The sequence below is a fragment of the Falco peregrinus genome, chromosome 4 (assembly GCF_023634155.1).
Source record: "Falco peregrinus isolate bFalPer1 chromosome 4, bFalPer1.pri, whole genome shotgun sequence".
NCBI lineage: Eukaryota > Metazoa > Chordata > Aves > Falconiformes > Falconidae > Falco > Falco peregrinus.
The window spans coordinates 101,816,692-101,834,380 of NC_073724.1; the positions used below are offsets into that span (position 1 = coordinate 101,816,692).

At 42.9% G+C, this 17,689-nt stretch overlaps 1 protein-coding gene across 1 annotated transcript in view; it reads right to left on the bottom strand.

Annotated features, from left to right (window-relative positions):
* Window positions 1–1,351: 1,351 nt before the first annotated feature.
* The window catches only part of FGF9 (fibroblast growth factor 9), a 28,977-nt gene continuing 12,639 nt past the window's right edge, over window positions 1,352–17,689 (bottom strand). Inside the window, exon 3 of the mRNA XM_027789280.2 lies at window positions 1,352–3,318. Coding sequence (XP_027645081.1) covers window positions 3,073–3,318 — 246 coding nt within the window. The 3' untranslated portion in view covers window positions 1,352–3,072. The remainder of the gene's footprint in view (window positions 3,319–17,689) is intronic.

Here is a 17,689-nt window from a genome sequence, read left to right on the forward strand (position 1 = left end):
GAGAAGCAGCACTGCAAGGCCCCTCCGCCCCCCGCCATTTCAGCTCTCCCCAGCCCCATTTTAGCAGGGTCATGTAAGGAGCAGGAGGGCACCCATAGCCCTTCACGCCTTGCCAAAGGAGCTAAGCAGCACCCAGGTGACAGTGGGTTTGCCCACCCCCCACCAGAAAACCAACAGAAATAACTCATTTTACAGAAGCGACTGAACAGAATCTGTCGTTCGCTACCCGAAACAGGTTGAATCTGACCCAGTGACCCTGCAGGGAGCGGCAAACTGCCCGCTCCCAGACCATCCAGCCTCGCGATAATGCCTACGTTAAATTTCATGTTTCTGTATTTACATAAAGTCAGTATTTACACACCATTACGGGTTATTCGAGTAAATCAGTTACAGTTTATTTATATGGACTGCCATAAACTCATAACATATTTCTTGGGTTTAATCCTTTCTTTAGAAAAATACAAATAAAAAAAAATAAATTAAATAAAATGTGTTAACTAGCAGTAATTACTTGCCTATGACTAAAAATCCAAGTCGATTTAACATTAAGACTCAAACCGTGGCCTACTATTGTGGCCTCAACTCGTAGTATTTTTAACCTTTGCAATTAATTTCTCGGTGTATGTCAGATTGCTGAAAAAGCTGAGAGTTGTACCCTTCCTCGCAGTAGGATTGATCTGTTTAACCCTGAGCAATGAACCCTAGCCCTCCCTAGAAGCTCGCTTTCCTCTCCCGCAGTCCGGCACAGCTTCGTATCGCCCAGATAAATGATTCGGCACCTGCTTGTCCTGCAGCAGCCAAACTGCCCACAGGTCTCAGCAGTTCCAAAGGGTTAAAAACAAACTAGTGGGCTGCAGTCGAGGGCTGTAAATTCCCAGGCAATAACAGTCCCTAGACAAGCATGTCTAACTGTATCTCTCAAATCAATTAATGTAACTTATGTATCTTTTTCATTCATAAACAATTATAATAAAATGCCACAGCTTATTTAATATCACTGGTATCGCTGGTTGAGGCATGGCCCCTGCTACCTGCTCAAGAACAGAAAGGTCACATTCATTCAGGACACCAAGCCAGAGGTTATTCCAGAACAGAATTACATTTCAAATAATATATATCACATGGACAAGAGTACCTTAGAGCAAAAATTACTTGATTACGAATAGGCTACAGACTTAGGTATAGCTCCTCCAAAGTACATCTGTGCTTAGCCTCCATGCCTCTGTGGACAGCCAAGGGTGTCAGGACCAGCCATGCTCCTGACAGATCCAATGGCAACAGTCACACTCAACTTAATGGCATTGGATTCAAATCCTAAGGGATACAACAACCACAAAATCCATTTGTCATATGGACCTTATGTGATTTTTTCTTTTGGTTTTTTTTATTTTTTCCCTTCAGGGTGCTGGGGAAAAAAATGCCTCTTCCTAAGGGTTAAATCTGAAATAGTAACTGCTAATCAGCATGTTTGTGTGCTTAACGTAAAATGCTACAATCCTTTAAATATTACATACTGTCAGCTCACTTACGGTTCATGAATATTTGAATGTACTTCAGGAAAAAAAACAAACCCAAGTCTAATACTGTCCCCCTCATTGTCGTTATTGATAGATTTATTAGTTTCACTTTGCAAGTTTTACTTTAGGAAGGGTGCTAATATCATGTATCATGACAGTTCACACTGAAAGCAATTTTCCATAAAAGATATTACAATGACCCCTATGGAACTTGTATAATTTCATAGTAGATAGTCTAGTGCACAAATAAACATGTTTACAAGAGTGATCCTGTTAACCTGGTTCTTGCCCTCTGAAACCATTATGTGCTAATTGTGGAATCTTAAAATTAGTACAATTGTTGATATTACTTATGTTGTTTCTGGCATTCTGCTTTAGAAAAAAAAAAAAAAGAAAAAAAAGCATATTTATCATTTAGCTTTGGTATAAACTGCAATAGGTTTTAACAAGTAGAATATATTCCAACCCCTATATTTTCCACAGCTGTGAAGTTTACAATGATGTAAGAAGTCACTTTATCAGAGAGGAAATATTACAGACACATAAAAAAAGGTAAGACCCAGTTTTCTCTTTAATCCTCTGGGGGTAAGCTATGAAACAAGCAGTCAGAAGAGTGAGGACTCAGTGTCATGAGTGTGTGCATACTTGTACAATAATACGGGCACAAAAGAGATTGTCGCCTTTAGTACATGAGGGTCACTAGAATTTATTATTATTATCTTTTTATTGTTGGTTTGTTTTTGTTTTTGTTTTTTTTATCCATGCACCTTTATATTTACTTGCATGAATTTACCACAGGTTCATAGTGGCCTTTGCCATTTTAATGCTTACAGAGCCTAAAGCTTCCAAAATGCCTATCTGGCCTGTACATATTTCATTAAAAATAAACTCTATATAATAAATAAATATATAAAATAAATAAAATGTTGCCTTTGGAATTTCTATAAATAAATTTAACTTTTTATTTTTATTTTTTTACTAAGAGGTCTTTGCTTTAAACTCAGTGGGGTGAGACCCAGAGAGCGATTAACTGAAAAGTCTCTTGTTTAAGTAAGACTGCACCCTCCATGCCTTTGTAAATGCAGCGTACACTTGAGCAGGCCACCAGCCAAAAATCCTGATGAATCAAAGTATGGCAGCTATGCTGATATATGACGAAGTACAACTGATCAAAAATTTAAAAGCGTGTCTATTCCCCAGCATGCATCAGGCCTTCCTCCTCCTCCTCCACCTCCCCTTGGCTCCTCTCTCTCACGCTCTCACTCCCATTCATCCTCTCTCCCTCTCTCTCTCTCTCTCTCTCTCACTCACTCTCTCGTGCTCCCTCTCGTACTAAATCAAGCGAGTGGGCATAGGCTCTCCTCCAGGAGGACAAACCTTTAAGTGCAGAACAAAATCAGCATGTTCCATCCAAGCCTCCATCATACATTATGCATGCGACAAAGTTTGGCAACAGTGGAGCTGATGTGATGACACAGCTAATCAATAAGAACCCACCGCATGAAACCTTTATAGTGGTTACTTTTTAAGGGCTCAAGTGAAGGAATTGTCTTTGTCAACTTTGGCTTAAAATATCCTTATATAGTTCCGGTACTTTCTCAGGGTCCACTGGTCTAGGTAAAAAATGTGTAAATTTTTGATGCCGTTTAGTCCTAGTCCCTTCTCTTGGAGTCCCATCTTTATTTAATGCAACGTAGTATCGTCTTCCAGTGTCCACGTGTTTATATAGATTTGATGAATATGTGTTATACCAGTTTTCTTCAAACTGCTCTCTGAATACACACTCCTGGGTTAATTTTTCCTATGGAAAGAAAAGAAAAAGCAGTAAGGAGATAGATAGCCACAAAAATAAGCTATTTTTCAAAGAATTACCGTTTTCACGGCTTGAAATCGGTACCTCCTTGCTCAATTCATAATGAACCATTTCGATATTCCCAGTTTTAGCTAAGTGAAGACGTATTGCTGGGTATTTCATTAAGCAGTCACAAGGGTGGATAATTATGTGAAGCAAAAATGATTCTCAGAAAGCTTCACTGCCCAGATCAAAACATCAACAACAAAACTGAAAACAGATAATTTGATTCCTGACCATTCCCAAGCAGCTCAAAAGAAGTTACTGGACTTGTGTAACTGATTGCTTGAATCGTGAGTGCAGGCATTCAAACAAAGAGAAATAAATAAGAAAACTAGAACTGCTTTTCAGGGCTGTGATACAAATTGGAGCCTTAAAATCTCTATGTCCTTTCATTGCGTGGAGAACTCGCTATGTTTCCTTAATTTTAAAAGATACAATTGACTACCCTTGGTTTGGTTTATAATTTGTATCACAGAACCACAACCCAAGAGAGATTCAAGAAGGAGCACGATCACCATGTGCTGAGATGAAGTTAGGTGAGGAAACTCCTCCAGGCTAGTGCTGTCCACATGTCCTGTCCCACTGATGGAACCCACTGAAGACAGTAACCATTCATCAGAGCCCCCCTGCTACAGGCTCCCACTCCTTCCAGTTCACCCACTGGTTCATTCAGTTTGTGTGTACTCCTTTATATCCTTTTGGTCCAAATAGATGGGGTTTGCTTAAAAAGCAGCCACCTGATAACCAGATTCATCTTAGGAAGGACTCACACAAGTGACTGAGCAAGAAGACTGGAAAAAAGGTGGTAAGGTCTAAGGCCAGAAAGCTGGGAAAAATAAGCCTGGATATAGTCTTTTCAGCTGGCGAAAAAAATATAATAATGATAATTTAATGCATTTTTACATAAGAAGAGTTCTCACTTGAATAGCAGTCACAATGACCAAACTCAGCTTCCAGCTGTGAATCAATTTCTAATTATTACAAAGCTCCACACAACACAGACCTCTGTGCATGTGTTTTACAGACATTAAATCTTAAAACAGTCCTTTTAGATAGATACACAGAGAAGGGAAAATGAATACCAAGGCCCAGATGCAGCAAAGCATTTAGGGCATCTAAGCTGTAAACGTGTGCCAGAAAAACAACTAAGGAGCCACAGCTCAAGCTCCGATGCTCTCAAGAAGCCACCATCCATGGAGCATCCCAAAATCCAACATCACCAAAGCCTGTAGCTTGCCCTGGGGCTGCAGATGCCTTTGGGGCCACCTCTGCTTCTCAGGACTCAGCTCACAACCCTCTCCCAAAGCGATGTGCTTCAGCCCAGGTGTTTCACTTCTGCTTTGTCTGGCAAGCATGCTGCTCCCAGGATAGAGCTCTGCAGAGCGCCAGGGTTGGGACCAGCATCCTAGCCAGTTCCAGGGAGCCCTATGCAACTTACAGGAGCCACCCAGGAACCTACATGGGGAGAGCAACACCTGCACAAGTGGTGAGAGCAAGTCAGCACCCCTCTGCACCCCTGCAAACTGGGTACGGGACTGCAAAAACAGGGTCCTCCTCAGTGCCTAAAAGTTTGGGATTTGGAGGTTTCCTCTAAATTCAACCTGTGGCAACTCCAGTAGGCAAGGAAGGCAGCAACTAAGCAGGTCCTGACTTCCCCTTTGATGGGCATTGGGAACCTCATCACCCCTTGGGGAAAGGGAAATCCCCAACAGGACCAGGTTTGGGATATTAAACACTTGAGTATTCACTACAGCAGTGGCCATGTCCCTGCATGGGCCCAGGTGGCTGAGGCTTGCATGGTCAAGGAGAAGCCTATGGTGGAGAAGAAGACAGCAGTCCCATCCCTCACTCCCTGTCCTGCAGCTGGACCAGGAGACGTCCCTCCCTGCAGGTCCCACCAAGCAGCACGTGCAGAAGCATGAGCACTTGTGGATGAGCATGTGTGCAGGCTGGTTGTATGTAACAATTTATTTTAGAGGCATTTCTAACTACAACATTTTTAATGCGTGAAGTAGCTCAAGCACAGCAACACTCCGTGCTGGTTATAGGGAAAAGCAGAACAACTCTGTTTACGTTAAATCCTTATCTACGGGGCATATCCTGCAGCCTCCTATTGATAATTGCCTCTGTCCTTGGACAGCTGGAAACTGGAACAATTTTTATTACTGGACATCAACAGCAACTTAAAGTTACACACATTGCAGTAGCCCCCTTGTACAGCCTCAGCATACAAACTATTATAAAAACTATTCAGCTGCTATAAAAATTGTCTTTAAATACAGCTTTCATTAATGTTTTATTTTGCATGAGGTCTAAAATCACTTTGTTTGCTTTAAGGCAAAAACAGATGCTAAGGGTATTATATGCTTGGCCTATAGGTCCATGGGGAAAGAGAAACTACTTTAAATTGTTTTCCTGCTCTCAGAAGGCAATGGGATCACATGGCAAGCACTGCAGAAGCACTCTCTGCTAAAAATAGCATAATTTTAGGAAGATATTTCAGTCCTGTCTTGAATTCATTAATTATTTACTTCATCTGCATTTTTTTTAGCATCATCATAAATTTCTATCTTTGCAAGAACAGAACTTCCCCATGCCCCGAAGCAGAAATTTTAAAATAGCCTCTCTTTATCTGGCAGGTTTGATGGATCATGACAGTGCTGTGGTACACTTAACTAGCAGACCTTGAATAAAGGGGTTTGCACGGTACTGCGCTCTGGATGAGTTCAATGGATTTCAAACTTACAAGTTCAATCTCTGTTTTACCAGCTTATCCTGGTTTTAATTTTTATCCTCTTACGACACCACTACATCTCTTTTGTCCTTCATCAAAATTCTCAGAAATTCATGTATAGACAGTAAGTAAATACTTCAACATTAACTTGACCAAGCAATCAGGACACAGGTTGAGATATGTAGGGACACTAACAAGACACCTAGAAATTCTGGTTGTAGTCAGAGACCGCTGGAGTAAATCAGTGCTGGTGACTTTGGACCAGGCCTGCCCTGTAAATAATGTGGGGATCAAAATGCCAGCGTATCCTTCTTCCCATGCCCTGGGAGAACCTTACAATAAAGGCTCATCTAGTACCACAACAGACAGAAGTAGAATCATAGAATCATTTAAGTTGGAAAAGAGCTTTAAGATCATTGAGTCCAACTGTTAACCCAGCACTGCCAAGTCCACCACTAAACCATGTACTACCACAGCACTACTTAAACTAGCTTACAGTCATGTTTTGAGCACACAGACCTTTACTCAAGCCAGAAATGAGCATAATACAGGGGTGAGGCTGGTCCATCCTGCCAACAAGCACCTTCTCGCCTCATCAGCTTAGGATGAGAAAGTCTTGATGAAAGCCAGCTCTCCCAGTATGGGAAAGACATCCCAAGTGTCCTGCATTTCCCCTTCTGGCTATGACCTTTAGAAAGTCCCTGTATGCACAAGCAAGATTCAGCCCTAGAATACAGCAAATTTTGCATATTTTTATTCTAGCAACTGACCTCTCTATCATTTTTCCAGTACCAATATTTCCTTGCACCATACTTAATGTCACTAGACATCTTTGTCGAAGGCTGACACAAATACCAAACATACCCAACTGGAACAGCTATGGAAAGTAACTTGCATTCCTGCAAAAAGGGAGGCTGCGTGCTTTGATCAAATCATCAGGTGCCAAATGATGTGACCTCAAAATTATATAAATCAAATGTTACAACACATACAACATATTTTCTATGAGGACTGTTCATAGAGTATTCCACTACATAGTGATTCCCATTTTACTACATTTCCATGCTTAACCTGTTGGGTTTATTCACCTGTTATTTAACTTGGAGCATTCAAATAACTGAATTGTGCAAAGATATACATACCAGAAGGGCAGAAACCCAAGGCAGATTTAATTCAAAAGTCTGCTAATGCCTGGTCAGTGTTAGTAATCCCAGAATTCCTTCCCCTTCCTACGTTTTCTACCATCTGACCAAGGAGAAAAATAATGTTATCCTGTTTCCAGGTAGATTGATTAAAAGTGAGATCGCAAATTAATAAAGTTACAGCCACCACAACAAAAGATTTGCCACCTTGTTGAAAAATAGATATCTCTTGTGAAGCAGCATATTGGAAATAAGTAGAAATAGGCAAAACATATGTACAGTGCCCAGAGAATGGTCTCATGACTCTAAAGAATGGTAAGACATCTGTGCTGCTTAGTTGTTGAAAGCACAGTACAGGGTCCTGTATAAAACATATCAATATTCTTTTTTTCTTTTAAATAAGCCTACAGAGCTGAAACTTTTTTTTTTTTTTTTGGTAACCTGACAAAAGGAAACCTCTTTAGATCATCGTTTCTAAAATCACAACAAATTCATTTCATGTCTACCAAACTATTCTGTTCTATGTCACGTATAGTTTTCCCTTTTGCAGACTGCTATGCTGACTCCGTAGAGACACTCCACAAGAAAATACCTAATGCAGAAGTTGAAGCAATTATTAGCAAGGAGTATATCTGATGTAGTCAGCACTTCCTACATACCTGCTGCATGTTATCACCATGTTAATCCACACTCTTAACAAAATCATGTTTAAATATAGTCTCCTAAATAAATTCATGCAAATCCCTCATTATGGCTATATGACACTAATAAAAACGGCAAATGTAGTGAAGAGAAACAAACCCCACCCCTATTCTCATCCAAAGTGGTTTTCTTTGCTCTTCTGCCTACAAACACACAGATTTTACATGCAGTTGGCCCTTCCCATGCTGTAATGCAAACACCCTCTAGAACATACTACATTCAGCTAATAATTAACATTCACCCAGAGCTGTCATAAATAAAGGTGTAGTTCAGCATTTGCTGTGGTGTTGCCTGACCTCCCATGCTAAGCCTGTTTGTGGCTGGGCAGGCAACCTCCAGCCACAACAAGAAGCCAAATACCGGTGTCCGAGCAGTGCCACTTTCCTTTCCAGGTTAGACAGCGATGCCAGGCGAGCCCTGCACATGGAGTGCCTGACTCGGTGAGTGTCGCAGGGTTTTCTTTGAACAGTTCCTCCAAGCAGTGTTTTTTTCAGAATGCTTTGTTTAATAATTTGACAGAACATGGATAAAAGGAAGCAGAAGGAAAAAGAAAGTTTGCCAAAAGGACTAGCTGACTGTGTCAGTGCCTCTCCACAAGCACTTCAGAAAGACAGCAGGAAACCCTGCCCTGCAGGGCCAGAGGAGAGACCAAGCAAACAGCCAGGTACCTGTGCTGCCTCTCACACGCATTTCATATTCCATGGCACTTTTTATAAGATGAGGGAAATTAGGCAAGGTGTCCTGGCAAAACCACAGCTGGGCAATTGCATTCTCCCTACCTGAGGTCACCTTGTGCTTTCAGAGAGATGGAGTATTCATTTTAGTTTCTCCTCCTCAACTTCTAGTTAATTTGTATAAAGGTTTTATTATACATAAAACTGCACTTACAAAAAAAAAAAAAAAAAAGTGTGACCATTCTGTATTGCTGCCATGGAGCAGTTATAAGAGTGCTTAAAGATTAGTATCTTTCATACAAAAAGCTTGTAAAACTCCCCAAGACCTGGAAGAACCTGGTCCCCTTGGGAAATTATCATCAAAAGCTGCAACAACCACACAGATACAGACACCATGATGCTTCCATGTCCTGAAGAAGACGACGGAAAAGCAGAGCTTCCTCAACAAAGCAAGCGGACTGCAGCATCAACAATAAAAGCCCAGGAAACTGCCAATGTAGGAGGGATTTCATTGCTTCTCCCCTTTGGCCCATTGCCCCTCTTTTCCCCCTCCCTTGCTCTCCACATCATCATGGACCTCCTCTAGAGGGACCAGTCTGGGATCCGGCACTACGCTATACCAGGGCTGTTTGCAGAGCCCTTCTGACATGAACTGCAGGAGGATGAGACACCAATTAGGCCTTTATCCATTTTTGCCACTGCCAAATCCACAGCTCTTGGTTTTACTGATATCCACTCCTTTGAGACTTCAAGTTTGCAGCATCTGTCAAGCTTTAAGCATGCCCTCCCTGGACATGAAATCATTATAGGAAAAACAACCCCACCGTGCCTGAGCTTGCACCTGCCAGCACAGGTTGCCTATCCGCCGCCATGCTTACATCCACAAAGGTTTGATTTAGATCTTCCCAGCCAAGTGCATCAGATGCAAACTCATTTTCACCTAAACACCCAGGGTCTGCTCGTGCTTCTGTTGGAAGGCATGACACATCTCCAGGGGTAGGTCCTGAGGCCACATAAGCTTGCACAGCACTGTTCCTCTGGAAGCTGAAGAGCTTCCTTCTCCAAGCCACAGCAGAGCCGAACTCGGACAATGTCAACTCTTAAAAAACAAACAAACAAGCAGGTGTGTTCCCCTCCCTCCCGCACCAGCAGGACCGGGCCCACACTGTGCCATTTACTAGTCAAACTTCTGACCTCTATTTTATTTTTGGTTTCCCTGGCACAGTCAAGAACTGCAGTCATCAATGTTATCTAAGCATCTAATTCATAACGCTTGGCTGAACCCTTCCAAGAATCAGAAAGCAAGGTGGTATGCAATCTGATACGAGGGCCGGAGCCAATTTTTAAAGAAGACAGGAGAAAAGTTCCCATCAGCTTAAATGGAACTTGGATCAGGCTTGCAATGATAAAAAGGCAACAAATATTTTAAGACACTAAAAGAACCATTTCAGGCACGCTCAGATTTACTGAAAGCTGTAACTTGAACTAACCCAGCTCCCCACTCAACAAATTCTCTTCTATCAAAAGACAACGTCTATGTCAAACCAGGGCTGTTATCCTACAGCTACACACATGCTCTTTAGCCTGAAATACTAGTTACGCTTTTAACTGAATAGAGAATTTTAACTAAAACATGCTTCCCTTAAATACAGCTGAGATGGAGCACAGCGTCATAGTGTTTTGTCAGTATTTTTTACTTTCTTTTGTGGTTCTCCATGCAGAGAATGCTGGGTTAAAGGGAAGGTAGCCCTCCTTCAGCAGAAAGTGCTGCCTTTTGCAGGAGCAGCTTAACTCACACACTGAAAGACATTGTAAAGTGGGTGATAAAAAGCACTTCATCTGCACAAGTCTCTACAGTCAGCGAGTCCCCCTCTCGAACTGAATTTATCCATCATTAGCAAAGCACCTTAGCTACAAGGTGTCATCATAAAAACAGCAGAATGCTTGGGCCTTTCATAAAAGCTTTGCCACATGGGCCAAGTGATTATAATAAACATGTAGCAATAAAATTGTGCACTACAGAAGTATCTCATGTTTTATTCTTTCAGCAAGATGACTTGGTCAAGGACTGATGAACAAAAGCCTGTCTCTGTATTGTTATTTACTGCATGTAAAGCTAACTGCTAGGTACTAGCTCAAAGGACAGGGACATCACTGGCCATGCAGTTGTTCTGGATAGGGGGGTCATCAAACAAACAAAGCATCACAGGCTATCACATTCTGGAAAGATCCAGCCCTCCTCGCTGAAATGCCAAACATCCACTGGAGTCTTGGGAATCAATAAAATTGCCAGAGACATTTTAAAACCTACAGTGCATTGGTGGGCAGTAGAGCAAAGGGTTGGTACTCCAAGACCTTTACCCAGCAGGACTCAATTGTGTATTCAGTTTGAACTGTTTAAAAATTAGGCCTTTTAATTTCCCACCTTTTTTGGACACAAGAGCAGGCCAGCATTTCAAAGAGCTGCTGCTGAAGAAAAGATGTCATGTTTGCCCTTTCAGACAGCAGTGCTCCTCCGCTGGCAAGCATTTCATATAAGCAGTCTCTCCAGAGAGGACTCTCTGGACACTTCCCCCATTCCTTTTCCCAGAAGCAATCCCACCATAAAGTCATGAATCTAGATACACAATTTTTAGTATTTCACTTTCAGAGTAGGATAGAAAAAGATTTCCCTAAGATTTCTCAGAAAATCCACGTATCTTTGGTGTTGCTATGCCCTGACTTAGGTTCTCAGTGATACAGCTGACCCAGCCTTTGAGAAATGCTGGAGGAAGTTGGGTGGCTCTGCTCCTCCATGAGCCCCCTACTCCTCACACACACATGCACATCAGTGGACCTGTCTTTCAATGGGTCAAACTTCAGCCATGCAGTTAATTTCAGCTTTGATGAAAGAAGTTGTCAATCTGTCTGAAAAAAAAAAAAGAAGATACATAATAATAACTTCAACAGAACTGGTGACTGAAGAACTCAAAGACCAGACAGTTGGTCTACCAGGTACCAGCAGCACACAGACCTTCCAAAGATTTTTAAAGTATAAAGAAAAAAAAACCAAACAACCTGATGATTTTGTTTAAACTTTACAACATTTGTATATGCTAAAATGACCCAAAGGATTTTGCTGAAGTCTTCCCCAATAAGTTTCCTGTTCTGAGTCCAGATTATATACCAGATGCTGTCTTAACAAACGCATCAGCAGGCTAAAATCCCTCTTGCTATGCAAAAGCAATAAACACGTACATGTTAAAAGGCTGTCTTTAGATTGCAGACTCTCATGGGCAGGAACCCTATCTAGATTCAGGTTTTTAAAATGATGAATACAGTAGAGCTTTTATCTTCAGTGGGGTCTGCTGACACAACCATAAAATTAGTTGGTGGTTTTACAGGAACAGGTCCAATCCTGATTCCATTGAAGTCAATGGCATTTCAAACGTAATAGAATCAAGTCAAAATTTCTCCTGAGTCACATTTGCCTCCATAATTGTGTTAAATTTGAAGAGTAAAGTTTAGCAGATTAAAGATGCACAGCCTGGGCCAGACCTCAAAAGCGTGCAGCATCCACACCACAAGCCCAGTTTTAACTCAGCAGCAGTCATGGAGCATGAATATAAAATCTGATCTTCAAATCAAAAATAACAGCAGAGGTCTGCCTTTATAAAAAGAATTAAAAAGAAACCAAAGGGCTTTATAAAAGGGGGGGAAACGGATTTGCACTGTAACAAGCTTTATTTCTTAAGCTTTTTGAATGTGACACAAATGAACTGCATTACTGCACATCACCAAATCAGCCTGAGCACATTCAAACTGCAAAGCGAATCTCAACCTAGACAAAATCCCTAACGAAGTCCCCGCAGGGCAGACTTTTTCTACTCCGTCTTAGAAAATGATGAATGGTAAATGGGAAAGAGTGCCACATTCACATCCCACTGGCTCCTGAGTCAGAAACAGAGCACGTCAGATCTTTATCTGATGCAGCGAATAATCCCCAAGCATATCGCAGTGTGTCACTGCACCACTGGTGATGTTCTTTTAGCATGTCACTTCAACATAGCATTCTCAGATCAAATGAAGACACTGAACCTTTTCACACCTCCGTATCATTCACAGGGCTATAGCTCCAGAAATGTGCAGTGACTGGGGACCTACACAACTGCAAAGATGTGAATCTGAAGGCATTCAAACTGAACATACCCCGCGCGTGCTCGCTGGGTAGGACTCGGGTTTGCGGTGCAGTTATGCCACTTTAACAACCAGCCGCCGTCAACAGCAAGGTACTCAAGCCCTGTCCCACCCCATGCTGTAGGTGATTCCCCCACTGAGCGCTAGTGCTTGCCCAAACAGGCAACAAGCCAGTTCAAGGAGCTAAACCTGCAAAGAAACAACCTTGCAAAAAAAAAAAAAAAAAAAAGATAAGCTTTCTTCTGTGGCTTTGGGTCCCTAAATCAGCCTCATGACAGGTCAGATGAGTGCTGGTGTCAGAGCAAGGGAGGAAGCAGAAGCACGCAGTGGAGGCAGGGAAGCAGGGCTGCCTTTTCTGGAAGGGGTTTTCTGCAAGGTGTTAGATCACCTTGGCTGCCTCCTCAAGCAGCACCTCTAATCTCCTGTTTATGTAGGAACACAAAATTGCAGACATGTTTAATGAGGGAAAAGTATATCATTAAATTAAGGTTTGAGGGGGATTTTGCTTTACCAAAGCTTGGCTTTATATACACACACACATTTATAAAAATATACAATTTGTGTAGGAGATATTCTAATACTTTCCTGTTCCAGGCATGTAGTGAGAATCTAAGTTCAGCACAGAATTGCCAACCAAGGTAAAGATCGCTGAGGGCTTTCTCTCATATAAAATTTGCCTCAGACGTAGTAAGCACCTGGAATGAAGTCCTCTGAGCAAAATCAAAGACCTGAGGAAAAGCGTAGTATCTATCCCACAGGACGCTATTAGCAGGTGTCCCTCTTTGGTGACAGGTGTTACAACCTGTGAAATTCTGATTTAAAAAACAGACCGAAGCCTTAGTTTAAAAAGAACCACAACAGCTGCAGTTTCTCACAGAGCTTTCTCCCATATTACCTGTGTTAAGCATATGCATTCACCTACCAATTCTTCCTACACCAGTAGCAACGTCTCAAAAGACCTTTCTTTTTTACAGTGCTTCATACCTTGCTGAGTGGGTTGCAGTTTCTGCTCTCATCACCAACACCAGCACCTGTGAGGAACACCATTTAACAGTACCCAGCTTTCAGAAAGGCTGCCCACCTGAATTCAGAGAGGCTCTCTGCAAAGGTGAAGTAGATGAGGTTGTAGACAAATCTTCCCAAGAAACTAAAGTTTCAGGGCTTTTCTCGGACCTATGCCCTCCACAAAGAAAACGTCCACAATTACAAAGCTGTTTCCTACTGTGCAGTGCAGAGAGGAAGCGTTTGTTCTTCATCTCCCACCTCCCTGCAAAAATTCCTCAGACCAGCTCAAGATCTCACTTCCTCATGACCTGAAACTTCCTCATTATCCAGCCTAAGCTTTCCTGTTACCCATTCAAACCAATTCATTCTTGTTCTCTATTTCAAGGACTTTTTTTCTCGCCTTGGTGTTAAACCTCAGTGTATTTACAGAGACGGAGAGCGTACCCTCTCAGTTTTCATTCTGCAGGCTAAACAAGCCAAGATCTTTAGAGTCTATCATCTGATAGTCTTTTCATCCCTCTGATCATCCCAGTAAGCTCCTTCTGCACCTGTTTCAGTTTCAATTCATCTTCTTTAACACAAGTGACCAACTGCACTTTGCATTTAGGCTGGATCCTACCAGTGCTGTACACAGTGGCACCAACAGAGCTCTCCCTGCGCCCCGTGTGAAATATCTTGGGGACTTTAGGTCACCAGGTCCCTTCTGTGAAGCTGCCTTCTGTGCTGAACATACTTCCCAACTTTGCAACAATTTCAATAACACACTGCTACTTTTTTATGACAAGATGTTTAATGTCCCTAATAAAAACAGGGAGTAAAACTAGCCCAGGGGCCAGTCCATAAAAACTCTACTTACAGCTTCTCTCCAGTCAAATACTTTTCAACACTCCCCATTGTTGTCTTCACTTTTTTCACCATCTATCATACAAGTCTTCTACTAACACCCGTTTTACCCACTGTAGCAAATGCTCTCTTCTGCAGGTCATACAGGTTAGCACAATCGTATTTCCCATTTCTAGAAAAAGAAATTCCTACCAAAAATAGAATACTAGGCTTGCCTGAAACTCTTTATCCAGCTTCAGTAAACTCATCTTGTACATACATTCAGGTTGTCCTCTACTCTTTCATTTAAAAGCATGTTCCTATGCCCCGAGCACAACCCAAATCAGACAGATAGCCCTCCCAGCTTCCTAGGTCATACCTCCAGCCAAACACAAACCACGTGGCTGGAGGTCCACAAACACCTGAAGCCAGCAAACACCTGCATTTCCTCAGCAAGGAGCAAGCTCTCCCTCAGTCGGGCTCGCTCCCACCTTTGCACCACATCTTGCAGTGACCTGGGAGGGAACTGCTGCGGCTGAAGACAGCCCTTCTGCTTGACCACATTGTTTTCCAGTTCCCTGCTTCAATTCATTGGGCAGCAACAAAAATGCTTGTGCCAGCAAAAGGGAGGAGAAGGGTGGCTGGAGGGAAAACTGCCGCTTCTTTTAGCGGTGGTGTCAGCTGCCCTCACTCCCTTTGTTAATTGCACAACAGGGAGCCCCCCCTCCCCGCGCTACCACCCCAAGGAGTCTGTCAGAAATACTGGCTAGCCCAGTCAGCAGTCACATTCAGACTACAATGCATTTACACTCCCACCTGAATACACTGTGTTTGTAAATACTCTTGTTCCCTTCTCATTTATATAGCTTAAAACATTTTTGCCCTGTATTTTAGTACACATTTCAGGGCCCCAGTCAGCTTTCTTGCAGCAATTTCCATTTTATCCCCGTGCTTCCATACTTCTAAGGCACAGGCTTTTCTGCAACCTGCCCTCCTGCCATTCCTCACAGACCCTCTGCCAAGCACCCACAGCCTACTAGCTTCAAAATCCTCCCCAGCAGTTTCACACTTACTGGGATACCATTTCCACAGGATTTCTACATCTCTGATGAAGTTTCAAGTTTCCTCCACATCGAGAGCCATAAGCACGTTTTTGAACTGGGCCTCTTCAGATCCCAAAGTTTGCCCTGTCAGATCAGCTACAGGCCTGTTTCTCACAACTCTTCTGCTTAAAGTGGATTTATCCAGGAAGATACAAGTCACTGCTACTGCTGAGAGACACCACAGGGTTTTTGATCACGGGGTGGCCAGGTTTCCCTGAGCAATGCTGCTTGTGCCTTGGGCACCACCTCACCACTCCTCGCCACTCAGCTGCCCCAGGAGCTGCCCTCTGTCTCGCCACCATTTGTACCATTTACCAAAAGGTGCTTTATTATTTTATACACAAGCAGGGTGTTAAACCTGCTGCCACAGCCGTTATCCCTTCTGGGATCTGACAACTTTCAGTCTAGAACCCTGCACCTTCACTCAGGGAAATTGCATTTCATTCTTCCTCCAAAAATTATGCCCTGTAACTGTCCTGTATCCAAGCTCACCTCAGCTACAGGCATCTGCGTGTACACTGATGAATAGATAATCCAAATTATTTTTTAAAAATAATCAATCTGCAGCATATGGCATCGCTTTAGATCGGAGGTGTTTAACAGGAAAGCGTGAATGATATTGCAGGGTAATTTATTTATCTATCCTATTGTTAGATATCTGTAATAACTGTATACTTGGCCCACATGCTGCTCCCTACACGCACCTTCAACCTGGTTTTTTCTTCACGTTGTTTCCGTGCACCTTGACCTACCATTTGAAGGGCTGAACAATTACTCTCCCTTATTTGCATGGGAAAGTAAAAGATATTTTTACAATGCAGCAAAACAAATTGTTACCTATGCCAAGTAATTTTCAGTAAACTATGAAAAACTGCCCCTTTTCTGTCCAAAAAGTTTCTGTTCACCCATCTTTGTAGCTGCATAGTCCTTCCAGGACTGTGGTGACCCAAAGAAAAGCAGAAAACACTGCAGGTGCAGCCTTGCTGGGACAATAAAGAGGCGTATCATCACCTCCCCACACGCTTACTGGGAAAACATGTTTCCTCAAGGACAGTACTTTCTTTCCTTCCCAGTAGTTTTGGGAGCAAAAGACAGGTTTAGTGTCCCAAGAACATTGGGACAAACAAGTTTTTAGATAATTTTTTGAAGGACAGCAATGCATTACCCTGTTGAAGCAGTCCTAAATCCCCCTTTTCTGCACACACCCTGTAAGTCTGAAACCCAAAGGTGAGGAGTCTGCTTCCCTGGCTCCAGATCTGGGCTCTTTGGCTCCGTCCCAGCTGCTCCGTGGACACACGAAGCCTCTCTCCTCTCCTCTCCCTGCAGAATTCTAGCCCCCTCGCCCTTCCCCAGAACCTCCATCATCTCCCCTCCCACCTTCCTCCTCGCCCCTGTACAGCTCCCCTTGTAGCTGCTCCAGATCTTCCAAGTCCCAAGTTTGCTCCTGAGCACTCAGCCTGAGCTGCCTTTTCCACCTGCCAAGGACACAAGGCACAATGGAGACATCAGCGTTTCACAGCATCATAGAGTCATAAAATGTTTTGGGTTGGAAAGGACCTTTAAAGGTCATTGAGTCCAATCCCCCTGCAATGAACAGGGACATCTTCAACAAGATCAGGTTGCTCAAAGCCCATCTAACCTGACCTTGATTGTTTCCATGGATGGGGCATCTGCAACCTCTCTGGGCAACCTGTTCCAATGTTCCACCACCCTCATCGTAACAAATTTCTTCCTCTAGTCTGAGAAGAGGAGTGGGGTAGATCTGTGTCCATGGGAGAACAGTGGGACAGGCATGCAAGCAGCAGGATGTAGCACACCTCTTTACTGCAGGAGAGCCTAGGACAGCGAGGGCAGCTGAGGCAAGGATGTCCATGGTCCTGCTGTGCTCAAAGTAGCACAGCACTGCCTCAGAGGAAGCCTGCAGTGCAAACTGATGGGCATCCCCTGGTGTGGGTGCTC